The 19,968-nt window shown below is 36.4% G+C and overlaps 1 protein-coding gene across 3 annotated transcripts in view; it reads right to left on the bottom strand.

Moving 5' to 3' along the window:
• Nucleotides 1–810: 810 nt before the first annotated feature.
• The window catches only part of RAD5 (DNA/RNA helicase protein), an 81,572-nt gene continuing 62,414 nt past the window's right edge, over nucleotides 811–19,968 (bottom strand). For all 3 annotated transcript variants that reach the window (XR_016359262.1, XM_089811865.1, XM_089811866.1), the window contains exons 18-21: nucleotides 18,966–19,059; nucleotides 18,805–18,876; nucleotides 1,720–1,818; nucleotides 811–1,576 (exon numbers count right to left, since the gene is read on the bottom strand). Coding sequence is in view for 2 of the 3 variants with exons in the window: in XM_089811865.1 (XP_089667991.1) it covers nucleotides 1,454–1,576; nucleotides 1,720–1,818; nucleotides 18,805–18,876; nucleotides 18,966–19,059 (388 nt within the window). In the remaining variant the exon portion in view is untranslated. The remainder of the gene's footprint in view (nucleotides 1,577–1,719; nucleotides 1,819–18,804; nucleotides 18,877–18,965; nucleotides 19,060–19,968) is intronic.

The following is a 19,968-nucleotide window of genomic DNA, read 5'->3' as shown; positions in this document are numbered from 1 at the left end:
TCATCCCCCGTCTTGCAAGGCGGTGTAACTATCAAGGCCCCTATGTTCCCCCTCTTGTCGTCCCCCGTCTTGCAAGGCGGTGTAACTATGTTATATACTAATATTGTGCACTTATCATGAAGATGTTGATAGGTCATACGAATGATAGTTACAATTTAAGGAAGACATTTCAACCGTCTGAATATTAATAATTACACCAAGAGGAACCCATCCATGTGAAGATACTCAATTTGGCCCCCATGAAAATTTGGTTTCACTTTTATTTATGATGCGTGTCGAAATGCAATATACTCGTCTTCAGATCCATTTACGGATCAAATGTCTCGCGTGTAGTTCAGATTATATAAGCGTTTTAACAATATACTAAGATATGTTTCAATGTTCAAATGTTTGTCGTCATATTATGACAGGTCTATATATTGAAACATTTACCGGCCTTAAACCAAATAATTTGCCCCGCAAATCAAACGCCAAAATCTCTAATTAAATGCTTGTAGCATAAATTTTTTAGAAATTCCAGCTAACTTGGAAGACATGATTTAACTAGTCAGTTTAGTGTCCCTCTCAGTTCCCTACAACTATACCACATCCAGTTTAATTCTAGAAAGTGAACATCCCCAAGCACCAACAAAGCTCAATTTAATTTTTTTGTCATGGGCAGTCTCTATCCAGTTAATAACTTAATACATTACCTGAAATAAACCAAGATGATGAAAAATTACCAACTTACTTTGCCCAAACAAGTCACTTAGACAGAAGTATCTAACGAGTACCTCGCAGGAATAATTGTGCAAGAAAAATGCTGCTGAATTTTCTAATCAAAATCTTGTATTTCCGTATCCTTGAGGTACCTTCAAACTCTGCAATCGAGTTCTGGGTCATATGGTTATCTCTTATGAGTTGAGCACTCTACCACCTGTAAGGACACTAAAATAGAGAATTGAAACAACAGATTTTAATGTTGACCGCCCAACATTTCCAGACAGATTATCGAATACACGTGAGTACAATACAATGGGCATCCTGAAGAATAGCTTCAGTTGTAAAGTTTAAGATACATTTTTTCTTGAAATTTTCACAACAGTAAGTATTTACGTTGAGTATCATTACAAACTTTACACGGCCTTTTTTGGCTTGACAAGGTGGTCGAACTTGGTCCTTAAATTATCACCTCCCGTTTCCACAAACCTTATTCATGGAATCTTTAAGCCTTAAAGCTCCTGAATATGAAGTTCCCAACAAGGAATAGAATGATGCCCTTAAATGCTGAACTCTTTTTCACATTCCATGTGTTTCTTTGTCGTCCATTTTCTTGATGTTTCCTCAACCATGAGTGAGCCAGTATGCTTTATCTTGAGTAAGACCAAGAAATTAAGTAAACTAATAATATAACAAACATTTACACATTACTAACGTCAGCAGCTGTTGAAATGGGTAGATCTTGATCACATTATTATCTAAAGAGCATTTTCAGCTCCTCAATCCGTGCAGATCGAACCTCTTGGTCTGTCAATGCTCCAGAAATCATCCGTTGTTTACGTGCTTGAACCTGCTGCATCCTCTCTTCTACAGTATCCTGCATAGAAGTTAAAAGGAAAAGCGAAAAATGTCTTACCAAATGCTCCTATTCATCTAGTTATAAGAGTAACTATATCTATAAGACATGGAAAAAGCTGTCTAATCAAATATTCCAAGTAAATGTTAGTCAGTATAATGCACCTTCATAATGAAACGTTTAATCGAAACAGCTCTTGTTTGACCAATGCGATGAATGCGCATTATAGCCTGCTCCTCAACAGCTGGGTTCCACCAAGGATCCTTTACAAAGAAAAAAGGGAATTTTCATCAATCACATGATGCATCTTCATTTTCATTCTACACCCAGCTTAAAGGAAAAGCTTCCTCGATATTAGAAAAATGATTTTTTGCCTATTTATGGTTTTATGATATACAAAAGATTAATCATGATACATGCAACAAATAGAAAAAAAATTACACAAACATTTGAAATGAATGATAAAGGATACACAAACATTTGAAATGAATGAATTTGATCAGTGATATTTTTAACTCTTTAACTCGTGCCTTTAATAAAGGGTGTTGAGACATGCCCGTTGAACATCTCCAAAGATAATCGTCATTAATACTAGAATGGCACATCAGCATCTTAACTCTTTGTTTAATCAAGATTTACCAGTGTTCCTCCGAACTTTTGAGACGAGGATGTGGGGGCAGTTTATGAACAGCAAAAGAAATCCCAAATTTGCAGATGGAAGGGATGCAATGAAGTGACAGCTGTTACAATAGGTTAGGCATTCACTTTCCAACCTCCCAAACACGATTTAGTGGGTTTATGGTCGGCAATTCATTCACATGGTTAAATCCAGAAGCTATCAAATTCAATCAATCACCATGGACTGTGTAAATCTAATATCTTAATTAAAAGTGATGTGTGTTGCATTTTCAATGACAATCCTCCCCCTGCTTTTTTTGTTTTCAATATTGAAAATCCTCCCCACTTTTCAGCGTGTGTTGGGGTTTTAGGTATATTTTTCCTTTCAACATTGTCTTATATATTTTTATACAGCAAATGAGGCGAGCTGTCCACTCCTGAAAAATGCGGACATCCATTTTAAGTCTCTGACACAACTATAGGGACGCATACCTCTTAAGAATCACATTTACTAAATCATAACTTATTTAAAAATCAAAAGATAAATATACCAGCGCTTTTCAAGAAAGAAATAAAACATTGAGCAAATCCTTGAAATAATGTTATCAGTGATTTCCTGAATGAAAGAACTGCTAAAAGCTCATAAAGTGAAACAGGTCTACCCAGACCATCCTTGGTCTTCTCATGGAGAAATATGGATCCAATCAGAACTAGAGTGTTGTGTCACGATACCATGGGAAACTTTCGTCTTTAACTGAGGCTTTGTATAAGCTTCAACAGCCAAGGTAAAGCTCGAGCTACCTGGCAGTTGTTAAAGCAGGCCAAAGCTCATCAAATCTTGAGAGTTAATGTGGAGAACATAAGATCTTCACTTTGGTTGATCTCTGTCCTTACGAGATAGAATGAAGAACTTGAAACTTATGTCTAACAATTGCAACCCACAATAAATAAGAACTGCAAACCTAAGAAAGCTATCAATCTCCTGGCTGACTAGACATCATCTGTAGAAATAAGAACTGCTACTCCATCTTGACTGGAGTTAAAAAGTAGCAGTTAATGGAATTCTTACACCTTTCATCATAGCTTCTATGGTAACTAATATGTATGACACCCAGCACCTATAGGGGAATATTACATTTATGGGATTAAATCCCAACATTTTTATCCCCCAGTCCAGTTGCTTTACACAGCCCAACTATTTTAATAGCAATTAACTATCCCCCCTAATTTGAGGTCATGTCTTGCTTTCATGCATGCAAGCTATCTATCTCATGCCAAATGTCCTTTCCACTATTTTTCAACTCGTCCATTTCATTTCCCACTATATTACGAGCTTGGCTATAAATCTACTCATCATTACCTGATATTGGCTAGAAGTTTGATCATTTTTTATGTTGGCTGATTTAACAAGGCAAATTTAGCAAGAATGGTTGTGGATGTGTGCTACTAAGAGAGGGGGTGACAAGATCTTGGACAATTGTTCTTTCTTTAACAATTACACTCAGAGATCTTTTAGGTTGATTCAATGCCCATTTCTCTATGCATACATTCCCTTTCTAGCAATGGCTCATAGAAACTCTTCAACAGGGTTAAATTCCCCCACCATGCACACATATTTGTTTCCCACGTGTGCTAATAGTTGCAAATCCTGAAGAACACAAACACAATTGTTGCCAAAACATCCATGTTAATATCCCTGCTCCAATTTGATCTAAAGTAAAATTGTTAACAATTGTTTTTCCTATGTTTATCTGTGCCTAGATCAGATTGCATGATTGTCATTGGTGAGTTTATCCATGCTTATATCACAGGCTGCATGATACAAATCTATTAAATTTCCGACACCATAGGTAATGAGCTGAAGTTGTTAGAGATTATTTGTAGCATCAAGAACCCACTTACCTATATTACATTACAACCTCCAGTCCCTGCACCTTCCAAAGTAGTTTAAACACTCAGCCCCAAAACTGATGCAGAGAATTTGATTAGTACGAGGACCTTAGGAGTTGAGGAAGGTCATATTGATTCAGCAAGAACAAATCAATTTGCTTTCCACCAGACTTTCAGCCCATGATAAAAGCCCTATGAAAAAATCTCCTGCAGTATGACAGGCCGATGGATTTATAAAACTTGAGGATACCAGTCTTGGTGGGCCATAATTTTAGATGTATTTATGACATGTAAAGCAAGGTACCTCGTGCTGTTAAATCTTAACATAATTTGCACTTTGAAGTGCCATCTGTGTACACCAATCCTGCTATGGATGATCAAGTTCATGTTGTAGTTCTACAGTTGGACCTAAATACAGGTGGGAAACAGACGATTGAGAATGGATGGATAGAATCAGGGACTTTCATCACAATATGCCCTCTTGTCAAATTTGACATCTCGTTTACTGCTAGGTATTGGTTGTTTTTTCATGTTTGGGCTGACAAGGAGGCATTTCTGCAATGCTTTGGTTGTTATCTGAACCAGAGTGTAATCTGCAATGCTTTGGTTGTTATCTGAACCAGGGTGTAACTTTTGATAGTCTATGGTAGCTCACAGAGTGTAGTTCTATGCTGGATATCATTGAAGCTTCTATTGATTTTAAATTTATTTTAGTTTACCATGGAAATATTAATGGGGCAGGGAGCGTCTGCATAATATCACCTGGTTAATCTTGGTTATCCAACTTTAATGCAAGGCTGCATGTTGGAAGACAGTTAAATCGATATTTATGATATGCTGCAACACTTCTGATTTATAATCAAGAAAACATTTGACTATAAATCACAACATTATCCATGTAATTTTTCAGTATTATTATGAGAAAAGTACAACATTGGAAAATGGATTCAATCAAATAATTACTTTGGTAATATTCACAATTCAGGAATACTAAATATAAATAAGAAATAGCTTCTTATGGGGGAAAACTTAATAAATATAAGACTTCAGCACAAACAGTTGTTGAAGAAAAAACATAAAATTTTATCTGTAAGCCTGCTATTAGTTTTCTGTACCTGTCTCTTGGAAGTTGTTCTTCACCAGAACGCACTCACTAAATTTATCGCAATTCATTTTTATCATTTCAATTTGTTCCTTTTGCTTTTCTTATTTTGAATTTTCAGCGAAGTGCAGATATTCTATCTTTTAACATTTCAACACTAGTTTTTTTACATTTCGATTGGATTCTGAATTCGAGGCAAGCTGCTGTTCATATTTTACCAAAGTCGCATGGACAAAGATACGTAAGGACACAACCATATTTTAAGACTCCCAATATGGATATGGCTTGATACAACATTCAAAAAAAACACACATATATTTGACTGTCGCATCCGTGTCAGGACCTCTTAAAATGGCTGTTGGTGGTGAATGGAGAAAAAATTATTTTAAAAAAGTACAAGGCTATAAAGGACAAAGGGGAGAGAGAGGATTGCAGAGAAAAACCAGGAATCTTATTCATGAGGGAAGGTGCAAGTATAATAGGGATGGCCACGCATTTAATAAGCATGGTGAGCCTTTCCGTGTCTTAAAAAGGGCAAGTCCAAACTGCAGGAGTGTGTGTAAGGACTGAAGAAGACAGAAGAAATTGCATAGGAAGAAAAGAGAAGGTATGATAACACAGCAAAAGGGCATGTTCTCTCTGCCACAGAGCCATTCCAGGTAGTTAAGTGACAGACGGAAGAAATTACATAGGAAGAAGATAGAAGGTATGATGACATAGCGAAAGGGCATGGTGCTCTGCCACAAAGCTGTTCCAGGTAGTGATGTTACATGTGGGAGGAGAAAAAGAAGCCTTTGCATGATTGTGTAGATTCAAAGAGCGCAAGATTGCAGCTAGCCACCAATGAAAGGGAAGGCAATAGGATGGCCGCTGTGGATATTGGATGGGTGAAAGGTCATAGCGGTGCTTATTGGTTGTGCTCACTGTTGGTGCTCCTACATTTTTGGTGCTGATGCCAGTTTGGGAAGAGTTTGACTAAAGAAGCGTCTGGATAGAGATAGCTTAATGGCTAGTAAAATTTCTGCGCAGAATGGTGATTTTGCTGATAGGCTTACTTTTTAGTCTGCAAGAGAATTCAACATTAAAATCCGATGCTAGTGGTCATACCATTGAAGAATTATATGCAAGTTCAGTAATATGGAGCGATTGGAAATAGAAACCCAACTCAGATTTTACTGCTATCTTTGACACAGGCAGCTCCAGCCTTAAATGGCAAATGCTATTTATTACTAGCTTGTTATTCTCGTTCAGAGTATAAGGCATCACAGTCGAGCACATATGTAAAAGATGGCAAATCTAGTGACATTCAGTACGGCAGTGGTTCTCAAGCGAGATAAAAGACTTGAGGCAGAGAGACAGCATGAGTCAGGTGGAAGGACTGTAAATTTCAGCACCAAAATCAGAAATACATTAAGCTCTCCTGAAACGTAGGAATGACATCTTACAAATGGGTATTGAATTTAGAATATTGCTCCTCATTGTTAAGAAAGGATTTTCCATATTTAGGATAAAGCCTTAAAGGATATGGTACCAAAAGAAAATAACAACTAAAGCAAGGTTATTGATTTTAAGTAATTATGTCAGGTGGAAGGACTGTAAATTTCAGCACCAAAATCAGAAATACATTAAGCTCTCCTGAAACCTAGGTATGACATCTTACAAATGGGTATTGAATTTAGAATATTGCTCTTCTCGTTGTTAAGAAAGGATTTTCCATATTTAGGATAAAGCCTTAAAGGATATGGTACCAAAAGAAAATGACAACTAAAGTAAGGTTATTGATTTTAAGTAAATATGTCATGTTTCAAGTTGTGTCAGTGCTGAGATTAGCCGGTATTGGTTTTAATAATGATGAAATCGTATTCACATTTCCATGCAGATACAAGATGTTTGATTAATAAAATAATAATTTCCAAGGTCCCATTTTAGCTCTACAATATGCAGAATGTTAAGGTGAAGTGATTCCCTTTCTTATGAGTATCATTTACTGATGTTACCTGTTTTGACAATAGCTAATCCACTTGAAATCAATGCCATTAAGATCTATTAACTAGTACAAGGGTATTATGTAATTGTCCCTTAATTAATTAAGAAATATGTTTACTTGTCCATAGAATCATGCAATCTATTTACTAATAGGTATTAAACTATTTAGTAATATTACTTAATTCTCTCTAGGTTGAAAGGAAAATGAAAGTAGAATTTCGATGCTCACAAAAGTAAGTTCCTCTTGTATTTTCACTTCATGTTTAGTTACACAGAGAAAGTTATTCAAATAGGAATTTTGGCCTTGTTAAGAAAGGATTTGTGATTATATTCAATGATGACTATAATTAACACTTTGCTGGTGACTATTTTTCTTTATATGTGGAACTCTCAGTATATTGGCACATAATCATCACAAAAGATTGTAGCCAGTGGTGGCATAAGATGCTTGCTTAATTATTATGCTATTATTCCAGGGCGGGCGAGCACACATTGTAATTGCATTTTATCTTGGTTCTAATCATATGATAAGATATAACTGGTTGTTATATAATTTGGAAGGGGAATTAAATTATTCTTATCAGAAAATAGGTGGCATTGAGATATTATGGAATGAAAATTATTAGCCTATTTGTCGATTAGGAAGAGAGTATCTTACTTCATGCCCAAATAGAATCTCCACGAAATACTTTGAATAATGAGACTTCAGTTAACAACATGATAAGTTGTAAAACTGAGAGACTCTTAAGTTTATTAAGAAATACCATGAACATCAGATCTTCTATTCATTAATAAGATGGGACTAAGTTGTTGGATCTAAAGTTGCATTGACCTCCTTATCTTGTTGTTAGTGAACAGATTTGTCTTCAACAAAAACACTTAAAACTTGACCCTGAAATACCCAAATCAGGAAGACAATCATCTGCGACTAACAGTTGGACTGCTTTGGATTTGAAGTGCATAACTGCCCTCTATATTGTCTAGGGTACAGCTCCCCGTGCAAGATTTGCGACGAATTCACTAAACTACAAATGGATATACCTTTAACCTGAAAGTGATAAAGGATCACAAATATCTATCTGTAAACATAGAATACATGCGAAAGAAACCTCAATACAAAGAAAATAAATACAAGGAACTGATACACAGCCCACTTCCTCACATTCACAAACTAAGACTAATTAAGAGAACACAAAAAGTACATAACTCTTTGAAACAACCAACTTAATCAGGAGACTAAGTTCCAAAATCAGCTGAGCTTATATTTGCTGATGGCATTGAAATTAATCATATTCAAAACATAGTTCAATATATACTAGGGAAAGCAATGACAGTTTCACAGATATAACAAAGCTTCCAACATTTATTCAACACCAAATGAAATTTTGAGTTCACAAACTTAGAACTTGTACAACAAATGCATCAAACGAAAATTTGCACCCTCCCTGTTACAAGCACATGCAGAAAAATATCCCTCCTTTCTGTAGCACACAGACTTTTTTTAAAGAAGCAGAACCCCCATACGTTTGATCTTTTACAATAAATAAACTTCTCCCAAAGCATCATTCAGTTTTGAATCTTGATAACTAAATTCCTAACTTATGTCCCTCTTATTTACTTATCTCATTATAACGTAAAATTCAGACTATAAACAGTTATAAACATTATTAAATAAAGAACCGAGAGAATGTGATGTCAAATTTAAGGCTAACAGCTGGACTTCAACTTCCATAGTCATCCTAAGATGTTTGATAGACCACTGCCCCGACACATACTTCATGGCATACAATATAAGCAAAAACATATGATTCACCATTTGTCCATAGCTCCATCAAGTCCTTCAGTGATGTGGGGAAGAAAGAAGTGCTGTTTGATGTGCTATTGGGAAAGCATTCTATCAAACACATTTTGTGTCCCAACTGTGCTTTTATATATTGGGTTCGATTAACAATCACGTTGATTTCATTTCAACAGTAAAGATGGAAGATTTGTAGCAGGTCTCTCTGTCGATATCACAAGCAAGTGAATACATGGATGTTTGTGTTCTTGCAATCAAAGTGGAGTGGGTATAGATGCTTTCTCACCTCTCGAGTCGATGCCTTCTTTGGGATTCCACGATACATATTGGGTTTTGCTTGAAGATATAATCTCTCCCTCATCTATACAAAAGGAGACGACTATCTTGCCAAGGTTTGGGTTGACAATTATCCATCTTTACTAGTGAAGATCTTAGACAAAGAGACTTGCTACTATCATCTAGAACTGTTATCTAGACTTTTGTTCGAATATAGAGCTTGCCTTTAGGAAAGGATTGCACAATCCAATTATGACTTGACACCATATTATCAGCTTGAACGTTGTGCAATGATCATCTTCAATAATGCCAGCAATGTGGCTCAAAATACCAAATCGGATATCGGAAATGTCAATGCTATGTGGAATAATCGCATGGGCCCCTCTTCATTATACTTGATCAATTTCCTCACCTCTATTCACAAGAACTTTGGAAGACTGAATGTTTCTAGATGAGAGTTCCCGAAGGAATGTCTCTACAATGATGGATCATCCCTTTGGAAATCGAGTTCACTCATAAGAGCAAGCTTGTGACTTGATAGGGGACCATTGTTCATTCATCACTATAAGATCCATTGCACAGGGCACAAAATGGTGATGTTAATGCAATCATCACGGCTGAGAATATCTTGGGAGAATCCTCATTTTGGCACAAACTATGCAAGAAGTTCCCTTATATGTTGGCAATGCGTGCTCATACAAAGATGCATTCTTAATTGAACCTAATACTTAAATCAATGAGATCCCTACTCAAACCCTAGTTCTCCAAGATGCTTCTCATACACTTATTGCAAATATAGGAGATCATTCATTGATGAATTTTGAATGTCTATCAAGTTCATCAAGTAATCTCTTGGCTTTTAATTGAGAAGATGATCAGTTGATGACTTCCCACTACAGCGCTAATGGATGTTAATACAATGGTTACCCTCAAAAATGTGTAGTCGTCATTCATTTGAAATTCCTTTCTCTAGCACCCTTAATTCTGATTCATCATGTCTATCATCCAAGGCTATATCTTCATGGAGTCTAGATTGTTATGATACATTTGAGTATCTTGTATCAATCTCACCATCAATCACAATGAACTTGTATGTGTTAGGGTTGTATACATGATTATAGTCATATCTAGTGAAAAGGGGTCACTTATCATGTACAAAAACCAACAACCTGCACCTTGCAACTGGATCATAGAACTGAAATTTGAACCTATGTATGTTGTTGATCTTTAAATCTGGGAACTTGGGTTCAAACCAAGAGACCTTCAACCTTAAACTGTGAACCTCTGAACCTTTGGAAAGTATTGAACTTTTGCATTCCAACACCTACACGTGCCCTTTGAACTTGACTATACCAAATCAAAACACCTTGAACCCATTGAACTTTTTAAATTGTTAAATTCATTTGAACCAGCAGGACCTCATGAACTACTTCATACCAATGAACCATTTTGAACCCAGTTCAATAAGGTTCAAGGATATATGTGCACTAAAGAAAGAATGTTTTTCTTCAACATGGGCACAAAGGGGGGCTAAATTGTGGAAATTTAATGGGGAAACTAACATTGGCTCTACAGGGGGACTTCTTTTGACACAAAAACAAAGAACTCCAGCATCTCTGATTGAAAGGATGAGTGCCTTAAATAATGGGCATAGAGTCATAGAGAACTAGAAAGCCGGGAGTTGCTTGCAAATGGGCAGAGGGAAGTGATGCAAAGATAAATTCAATGGAGGCAATATCAAAAGGAACCAGCACTAGCAAGATATATATAATAAAATTCTTCTTAATTAATTCATCAAATGAACAGTATATACATTTGCTCTCCTACAGATTTCTTCTCCCCGTAATTTCATATCCCAAAAACTTGCCCTAAACCTAAACCTAAACCTAAAACTCTATTTATACTTGCTAAGACGGTCTACGAAAAATTCTAGATTATTACAAAATACAAAGAACAGCGTACAAAATATTCTAGATCAATATAGAATGGAGAAGAATGACCCCACAATGATCTGTACAAATCCCAAGAAAAGATCTTATCGTAAAGAAAAAATCGGGATAAATTCTTTATGCAGACATCACGTCCAAAATATTTTATGCGGGTGCTCATGCACCATACTCCCCAGGAAATTTTATCTCAAGCCCACTTGAGATGAGTGCTTGTATAGTGGTACCTTGCTTCTTGATATCTTGTTCAGTCATCCACATAGCATCTGCATCCGAATAACCTTTGAGTTTTACCAAATATTGCTTGGACTCTTTTCCTCTTGTCTACTTTATGACTTTGGCGTCAAGTATCCTTTCTAGCTGTGGTGTTTGCTTAAATGGTAGACGTTGAATGTCTTCTGTATCAGCAATCTGTCCTGTATCAATTTCTTCACTGGGTTCTTTGAATGGTGTGAGGTCTGCTATGTTGAAGATGGGAGAAATGTCAATCTCAAGTGGCAATCGAATCTCATAAGCATTGGTTCCAAACTTCTCCAATATTTGACAAGGACCTAGTTTTCTCAACATAAGCTTGGTAGATTTACCTTTTGGTATCCTCTCTTTCTTGAAATTTGCCCATACTAAATCTCCCACTTCAAATTCTAAGTGTCCATTTCTGATCTGCATGCTTCTTATACTTGTCAGAGATTTGTTGGAGTTGTGCTTTGACTTCATCATGGATTTCTTTTATGTCTGTAGCAAATTCTTCTCCTTGGGCACTAACTTGTTGCTGTGACTCATGTCTCTTAATTCAAAAATCCCTCTAGGATGAATTCCATACACCACTTGAAATGGTGACTTTCCTGTACTTCTATTGATGGAGTCATTATATGCAAATTCAGATTGGGGCAAGATTACATCCCATTTTGCTGCATGTTGTCTTGTGAGTGTTCTTAACAAATTGCCCAATGTTCTATTAACTACCTATGTTTGGCCATCAGTTTGAGGGTGGTAAGTTGATGAGAATGATAAATTGGTTCCAAGTTTCCTCCATAAAATTTTCCAAAAATGTCCTACAAACTTCACATCCCTGTCTAAAACTATGTTGAGAGGTAGCCCATGAATCCTTATGACTTCCTTGAAAAAGAGATCTGCTATATGAGAGGCATCGTAGGTCGACTTACATGGTAAGAAGTGAGCCATTTTGCTAAACCTATCTACTACAACAGATACACTACCATGCCCCTTTTGTGTCTGTGGCAGCCCCATTACAAAATCCATTGTTATGCTTTCCCAGCGTCTAGATGGTATTGGCAAAGGTTGATAAAGCCTTGCATTTGTAGTCCTTCCTTTGGCCCTTTGACAAATCATACATGTTTCTACAAAGTTTCTAACATCAGTCTGAAGTTTAGGCCAATAGTAGTACCTTCTAACCAATTCTAAGGTTTTATCCAAACCAAAATGTCCACCCATTGTTCCACTATGCTTCTCTTTGATAATGTTTTTCCTCATAGAGCACCTGGGTACACATAGTTGCCCTCCTGTGAAAAAATTTTGTCTTGTATCAAAAAATAAGGAAAATTAGCATGGTATCTTTCACCAAACTCCATACATACCTTGTAGATATCGCCAAAATCTGGATCTGCTACATACATGTCCTTGAGTGCTTCAATTCCCACACTTTCTAACTGTATCTTGGAGATAGTCAAATTCCTTCTACTAAGAGCATCAACAACCTTGGTTGATATGCCCTTCTTATGCTTGATGGTGAAGGTATAGGCCTATAAATACTCCACCCATTTCATGTGCCTATGACTTAATTTGTCTTGACTATTCAGAAAACTAAGGGCTTGGTTATCGGTATACACAACAAACTCCTTTGGCAACAAGTAGTGTCTCCACCTTTTGAGAGCTTGAACCAATGCATACATTTCTAAGTCATATGAAGAGTATTTCTACTTGGCTTCATTGAGTTTTTCACTTGAGAAAGCCATTGGTTTTCCTTCTTGACTAAGAACTGCCCCTATAGCAACCTTGCTAGCATCACATTCTACTTGGAAAACTTTGTTAAAATCAGATAAAGAAAAAATTGGCTGCTCACTAACATTTTTCTTGAGCAATTCAAAAGCTTCATTTGCTGATTGACTCCATGCAAACTTACACTTCCTTCCTCCTTTAATAGTTTCTAACATAGGAGCACATATATGATTGAAATTTCTTATGAATTTCCTATAAAATGTAGCAAGACCATGAAAGCTTCTAACATCTCCAACTATTCTTGGGGGTGGCCAGGATAGTATAGCACTTACCTTATCTTTATCCATCTTCAAGCTACCTTGAGAGATAACAAAACCAAGATATGTCAGCTCCTCTTGCATGAACAAACACTTTTCCAGATTTATTATCAATTTCTCCTCATAAGTCTTCTCAAAACCATGTCAATGTGCTCTAGGTGTTCTTCCTTTGTCTTGCTGAAAATCAATATGTCATCTAAATATACTATGATGAACTTACCATTGAAGTCTTTTGAGTATTTCATTCATAAGTCTCATGAAGGTACTAGGAGCATTAGAGAGTCCAAATGGCATTACCTTCCATTCGAATAATCCATCATTGGTTTTGAATACTGTCTTCCATTATCTCCAACTCTTATCCTTATTTGATGGTACCCACTTTTTAAGTCAATCTTGGAGAAATACTTTGCACCTCCCAAACAATCAAGCAAATATTCAATTCTTGGCAGTGGAAACCAATATCTGATTGTAATCTTATTAATGGCTCTAGAATCAATGCACAACCTCCGGGTTCCTTCCTTCTTGGGTGCCAAAACAGCAAGTACAGCACATGGGCTTCAGCTTTTCGTAATCAAGCCAGAATCGAGTAACTCCTTTACTTGTCTAGCAATCTCCTCATTTTGTTGAGGTGTCATCTTGTATGAAGCCTTATTGGGTAAAGTAGCTCCAGGAATGAAATCAATACAATGACTAATGTCTCGTATAGGTGGTAAAGACTTTGGCATACCTTCTGAAATCAAACCTTCATACTTATCCAAAAGTTCTTTCACTTCATTAGGAATTGTCTTCTTTGTTTCAGCGTCCTTTCTGTCATTTCCAATGGGTTCTTGTGGTTGTGGGTTAGGCAGCAAAAGAAAACAAGGTTTAGGTTCATCCTTCATGTCCTGTAAGAATTCATTTTTATCAACCATCATAATTTTGGCTTCCCTCTCTTTATTTTCTTCCACTTCTTCATGATCAGCAAATGGAATCAATCTAATCACTTTTCCATCCTTCTTGATGGTGTATATATTGAGTTTTCCATCATGTTGTGCTTGCAAATCATACTACCAAGGCCTACCAAATAATAGGTGGCATGCATCCATGTCAACTATATCACACAAAATTCTGTCCTTATACTTTCCAATCTGAAAATCAACCCATGCTTGCTCATTTACAAGAGTTTGTTGACCCTTTGTTAGCCATGAAACCTTATAAGGAAAAGGATGAGGTATCCTCCTAAGTTTTAACTTCTGAACCATCTCAAGAGAAACTAAATTCTCAGTAGATCTTGAGTCAATAATGACTCTACATACCTTACCTCCGGATTTGCAAGCAGTCCTAAAGATAGTTTTCCTTTGTGGTGGTTCCATGGTAGTAGGCACTTTCAAAAGTGTTATTTTCATCATTAAACTTTCTCCTCTTTCAAGTACACTATCTAAGTCAGCCATCTCCTTCTCTTAGTATTCATCATCTTGTACCAAATGTGTTCTTCTTTCACCTTGTGAACTTGAACTTGCTCTATCTGAACACCTAGATGCATAATGTCTCTCCTTATTGCAATTGAAACAAATAATTGGACTTGCCCTTCTACCACCAAATCCACCTCTTGAACTACCTCTTCTACCTCTGAAATTTCCTTCGCTTTGACTAGTTTCTTGTTTTATCTCCTTATGATCTTCATGGTTTTGTCCTCTTCCTTGGAAATTTCCTCTTCCCATTTGATTTCTTCCTCTTCCTCTGCTATTTTGTTCTTGCCTTCTTTTCAATTTGGCTTCCACCTTCAAAGCTAGTTGATAACACTTCTGTACTATATCAGGACACAATAAATTAAGTTCTTGAATGTTCAACCTCAATCCATTGAGATATCTAGCAACTTTTACACTTTCACATTCACTCTGCTTTGCCCTCAAGCTTAATTTTTTGAATTCTTCAATATAGGCAGTGACATCTAGCTCCTTTTGTCTTAAACTTTGTCTCCCTCGATGAAGTTGGATTTCATAATCCTCAGGTAAGTATGCTTCTCTCACCTTGGCACACATCCTTTCCCATGAAGTTATCATGTTCTTACCTTCTTTGACCCTTTCTCCTTGAATGAAATTCCACCAAGTGAGAGCTGGTCCCTTCAACTTTGACTTGGCAATTTTTACCTTGTTCTTTTCTACTATATTTTCACATTCAAAATGGTTGTTCAAGGCTTCTATCCAATCCACAACAACATCAACATCCATCTTTCCCGAGAAGATGGGTAGGTCACCTTTGGCATCCTTCTTACCAACTCTATCAAGGGCTTCTATGAAGTATCTTTGGTCTGCAGGTAAGTTAACCACCTCCTGCTCAAAGGTATCCTCTTCTTCCCCTTCTTCCTCTTGCTCTAAGGAAATCTTTGCTATCTTTTCTATCTGGCCCTTCATCTTCTCAAATTCATCTAATAAACACTTATTGATTTTCTCATGTTCTTGCATCTTCTTTGCCAATTCAGCATTGGTGACCATGTTTGATGTTTCAACTTCTGACTTTGATCCAGACAAAAAATCTAATTGCCTCAGGAGCTTTCCCCAAACTCTGATACCAAAAATGATGCAGAGATAAAGTCAATGGAGGCAAATATCAAAAGGAACCAGCACCAACAAGATATATATAATAAAATTCTTCTTAATTAATTCATCAAATGAACAGTATATACATTTGCTCTCCTACAGATTTCTTCTCCCCGTAATTTCATATCCCAAAAACTTGCCCTAAACCTAAACCTAAACCTAAAACTCTATTTATACTTGCTAAGATGGCCTACGGAAAATTCTAGATTATTACAAAATACGAAGAACAGCTTACAGAGTATTCTAGATCAATATAGAATGGGGAAGAATAACCCCACAATGATCTGTACAAATCCCAAGAAAAGATCTTATCGTAAAGACAAAATCGGGATAAATTCTTCATGCAAAAATCACGTCCAAAATATTTTATGTGGGTGCTCCTGCACCAAGAAGGAGGGCAACGCAACAAAACCACTAAAACAAACAACCAGAACTGAAAACAAACAAACCAGCCTACGCACACCAAAATTGAGCAGCCAAAAGCATATTTACAAATATGTACAGGCAGGAAAACCTACCTCATGAGATGGGGCAAATTACGAATCGTATGAAACCATTCACTGGCTGGGAGAAGTACATAACATGTTGAAAAAGATCAATGTCTTTGAAAAGCATCTGCCAATTCAAAATCCACAAGAGGCTCCACCATAGTTTCACTAGACTTAGGAAACTCCAGCGAGTGACCTTGTAAGCAAGGTTCTTCACTCTGTTGTATGCTCCATTGGTGTAGTCTACTGCAACTCCATTTTTGAGCTCAGATAAAACAAAATCATTCATCTGATGGCCATTTGCTAGTGCACTTTGGTCTGCTTTTATGCTGTCACAAAGACTGTTGCTGGAGGGAACAAGAGTCAGCATATTTTCTTCAGACTCATAGCTTCTCCAAGCCTTAAGTTTAATACATACATGTTCTTCATCTTATTCACAATGTATGGTTTCAGCCTCATTAACTCCTGCAAAATCAGTATACAAGCCACATTCTTCTAACCTTTCCACATTTTTATCAGCATGCAATTCAATGAGAGGATTGGCTCTTACTTCAAAAGCTTCATCAAAACCTTCTAATAGGCAATGAAGATTAGAAAAAGATAAGACGTATCCAGAATTTTCACTAAAATTTGTGCTGTCTTCCGAATGTTTATTTCCATTTGATAACACACCAATTGCAGCCTCCAATGGTAACATAAAGGCATTTACATTTATGTTTCTTACATGTAATTCTAGACTAACGAGAGATTGTTGTTTGCTCTCAATAACTATAGCATTACTATCACTAGAAATGGAACCTTCAGAATTTAGGGCCACGCTTGAGACATCTTTATCTTTATCAGTACATTCTGCAACTGATTTTATCTACTTGCGATAATGAAAAAATTATGTGGCACTATATTAGAAGATTTTGTGATGCATGCAATAATGGGCCATTAGAAATTCTAGTGAAGATCTTGGCCTAATGTGATAACAAGATGTGACATAGAATTTTATATTAGTATTTGAGCATTGGGGTAGGGAAGTTCTACATGACTACAAAATATCTATAGACACCTTGAGCAAAGATATGATAAGATAAATTTATTAATGTCCAACAAAAGACCAGCAAAAAGAGACCAGCAAAAAGGTCTAAGGGGCTGAAAAAGTACAAACAAGGAAACCAACCCCAGCAAGATCACCAAAAGGTGTCTCAGAAAGACCAATAAAGAAAGCAATAAACAGAAACACATAGAAGAGACCAGGAAAAGACTGAAGGTCTTTCCTTGGCAGAAAGAAATCTACCATTGAAGGATAGGGTCTCGGCCAACTGAGAGATCCATATTGCAAAAGGAAGTGTTTTCCTGTGTGCTTATAAAAACTGAGATATTGTCATGTTGAATAATGAAGTTGGGCCATATGTTTATTAAACAAACCTTAGGACATTCAAGTTGTTTCATGAATATCAATAGGGCAATTTTGATCACAACAATTTTGATATAAATTCCTAACAGTAGCTAGATTGCTTTCTAATATATTTCAATCTCAGTTACTTCACAGGCTTGCTAATATTTTACCTCGGACTTATAGAACTATTTGGAGACTGCCCTCTTTGAAAGTCCTTCATAGACTTGGCTAATATTTGATCACAGACTTCGACAGCTATTTGGTGACAGCCCTCTAAGAAAAATCAACATAATATTTGCCTGTGCAATCAAGAATATGAATATAAACGAGAAAATCTATTTTCTACAATTCATTGTGATCTCAGGTACTTCATACACGTGGCTAATATTTGATCTCTCACTTGGGCAACTATTGTGACTGCCCTCTTAATAAGTTTAACTGAATATTCACATATGCAATCAACAATATGAATATAAACGACAAAATCTAAATTCTACAATTCGTGAGTTTTTTTTTTTGGCTTTCTATATTCTATGCTATGAAAATGCCCTAAGTTTTTAAAAAATAGATTTTGCCTCTTTTTCTACAATTTTTTTTTTTTTTTCAAGATTCTCTTATTTTCTAAATTTTTTCCAGTTTTTCCAACAAATCTTATACTTTGCCAATTAATTCTTCGAACAGTTTTTGCTCCAATGATATAACCTACTGAATTGCCTAAGTTGCAGAATTTCACAACCAAAAAACTAGAACCTACATTATATATGATCTATTCTTAACTAGGAACAATAATGCAACAACTAGGTATTACAAAAGAGAGTTGGCAAGAATTTCTGACAAGGTTAAAATCTCTAATCCACTTGATTAGGGAGGCAAAGATTAATTAATTGGTTGACAGAGAGAGCATACCAATAGAAAAACATTAGAAGCTGCAGTAAGATTTATTCCCACACCTCCAGCCTTCAAGGAAATTAACATCACCTGCAAAAGCAATATCAATAATATATATTATATAAGCACCCAATTCAATTTTTCAGTAGCATGAATTGCATTAAAGAATACAAACCTACCAAAATACGAGGATTTTCACTGAACTCCCGTATCACTCTTTCTCTCTGTTGTTGATTCAGTGTCCCATCCAAGCGGACAAACTGGAAATTCCCTCTGCAAATAACAGAAACGAACTTAAGTGAACAAGAAAAAAATACCAGAAAGTGTATTGAGTGCTACAACTGCAGTAACAAGAAAAGAAAATAACAATGCTTCAGAATGTCTAAATGATAAAACCTATGTTACAAAGAGAAATACAACATAGGAAAATTGGGAAATCCTAGCTGCTAGTGTAAAGATACTTTAAGCATTGAATATGGAACACAACACATAAAGGACACAACTACAAATAACAACAAATGGATGTAAGAAAACAGGAATTTCTTTATTGGCAGTTTAGTCTGCAATAAAATGTATTTATCTAGGGTGCCTAGAAGCAAATATAATTCATAGTTACACTGCCCTAGGGGACGGCAAAACAGGGGGACAAGTTTCTGGGACGGGGGTTTTAATTTGGGGACGACAGGGGTGGCGGGGGGGGCAGTGGTGGGCAACAAGGGGGGGTTGTATATACTATACATATGGCACTTAAAAATACAAGATATAAAGATGTAAAAGAGTAAATACTTGAACATTACATTGAATAGGAACATCAAACATTGAACATAAATAGTCAACACTCGGACATCCCACCATCCTCAACTGAGGTGGCGGAATCTGATGGCGCCACACGGGACGAGGGGACGGAGTCCCCAATCCCCAGTGTGTCCCCGTCTCGGAAAACGCGGGCCAACGGGGCGGGGGGTTACACGTCTTCACGTTACTATGAAATATATATATCAACTACTTAAAGTAATAAAGGGCATTTCAATAGGTACACTCAAATAAACACTTCAAAACAATGGTTAATGCATTAATCCAGAAGAAGAGGTCTTTGCAAAATATTAATTGAAGAAATGAGCAATGCTAGTAGGATAGTCTAGTCTTATAATGATGAATCAGAGCTGCAGAGCATCAAATATT

This window comes from Cupressus sempervirens, chromosome 11, assembly GCF_028749045.1.
Source record: "Cupressus sempervirens isolate cs-2001-9-10 chromosome 11, ASM2874904v1, whole genome shotgun sequence".
Classification (NCBI taxonomy): domain Eukaryota; kingdom Viridiplantae; phylum Streptophyta; class Pinopsida; order Cupressales; family Cupressaceae; genus Cupressus; species Cupressus sempervirens.
The sequence above is the reverse complement of the archived record's forward strand: the minus strand, read 5'-3'. Positions and strand labels throughout refer to the sequence as shown.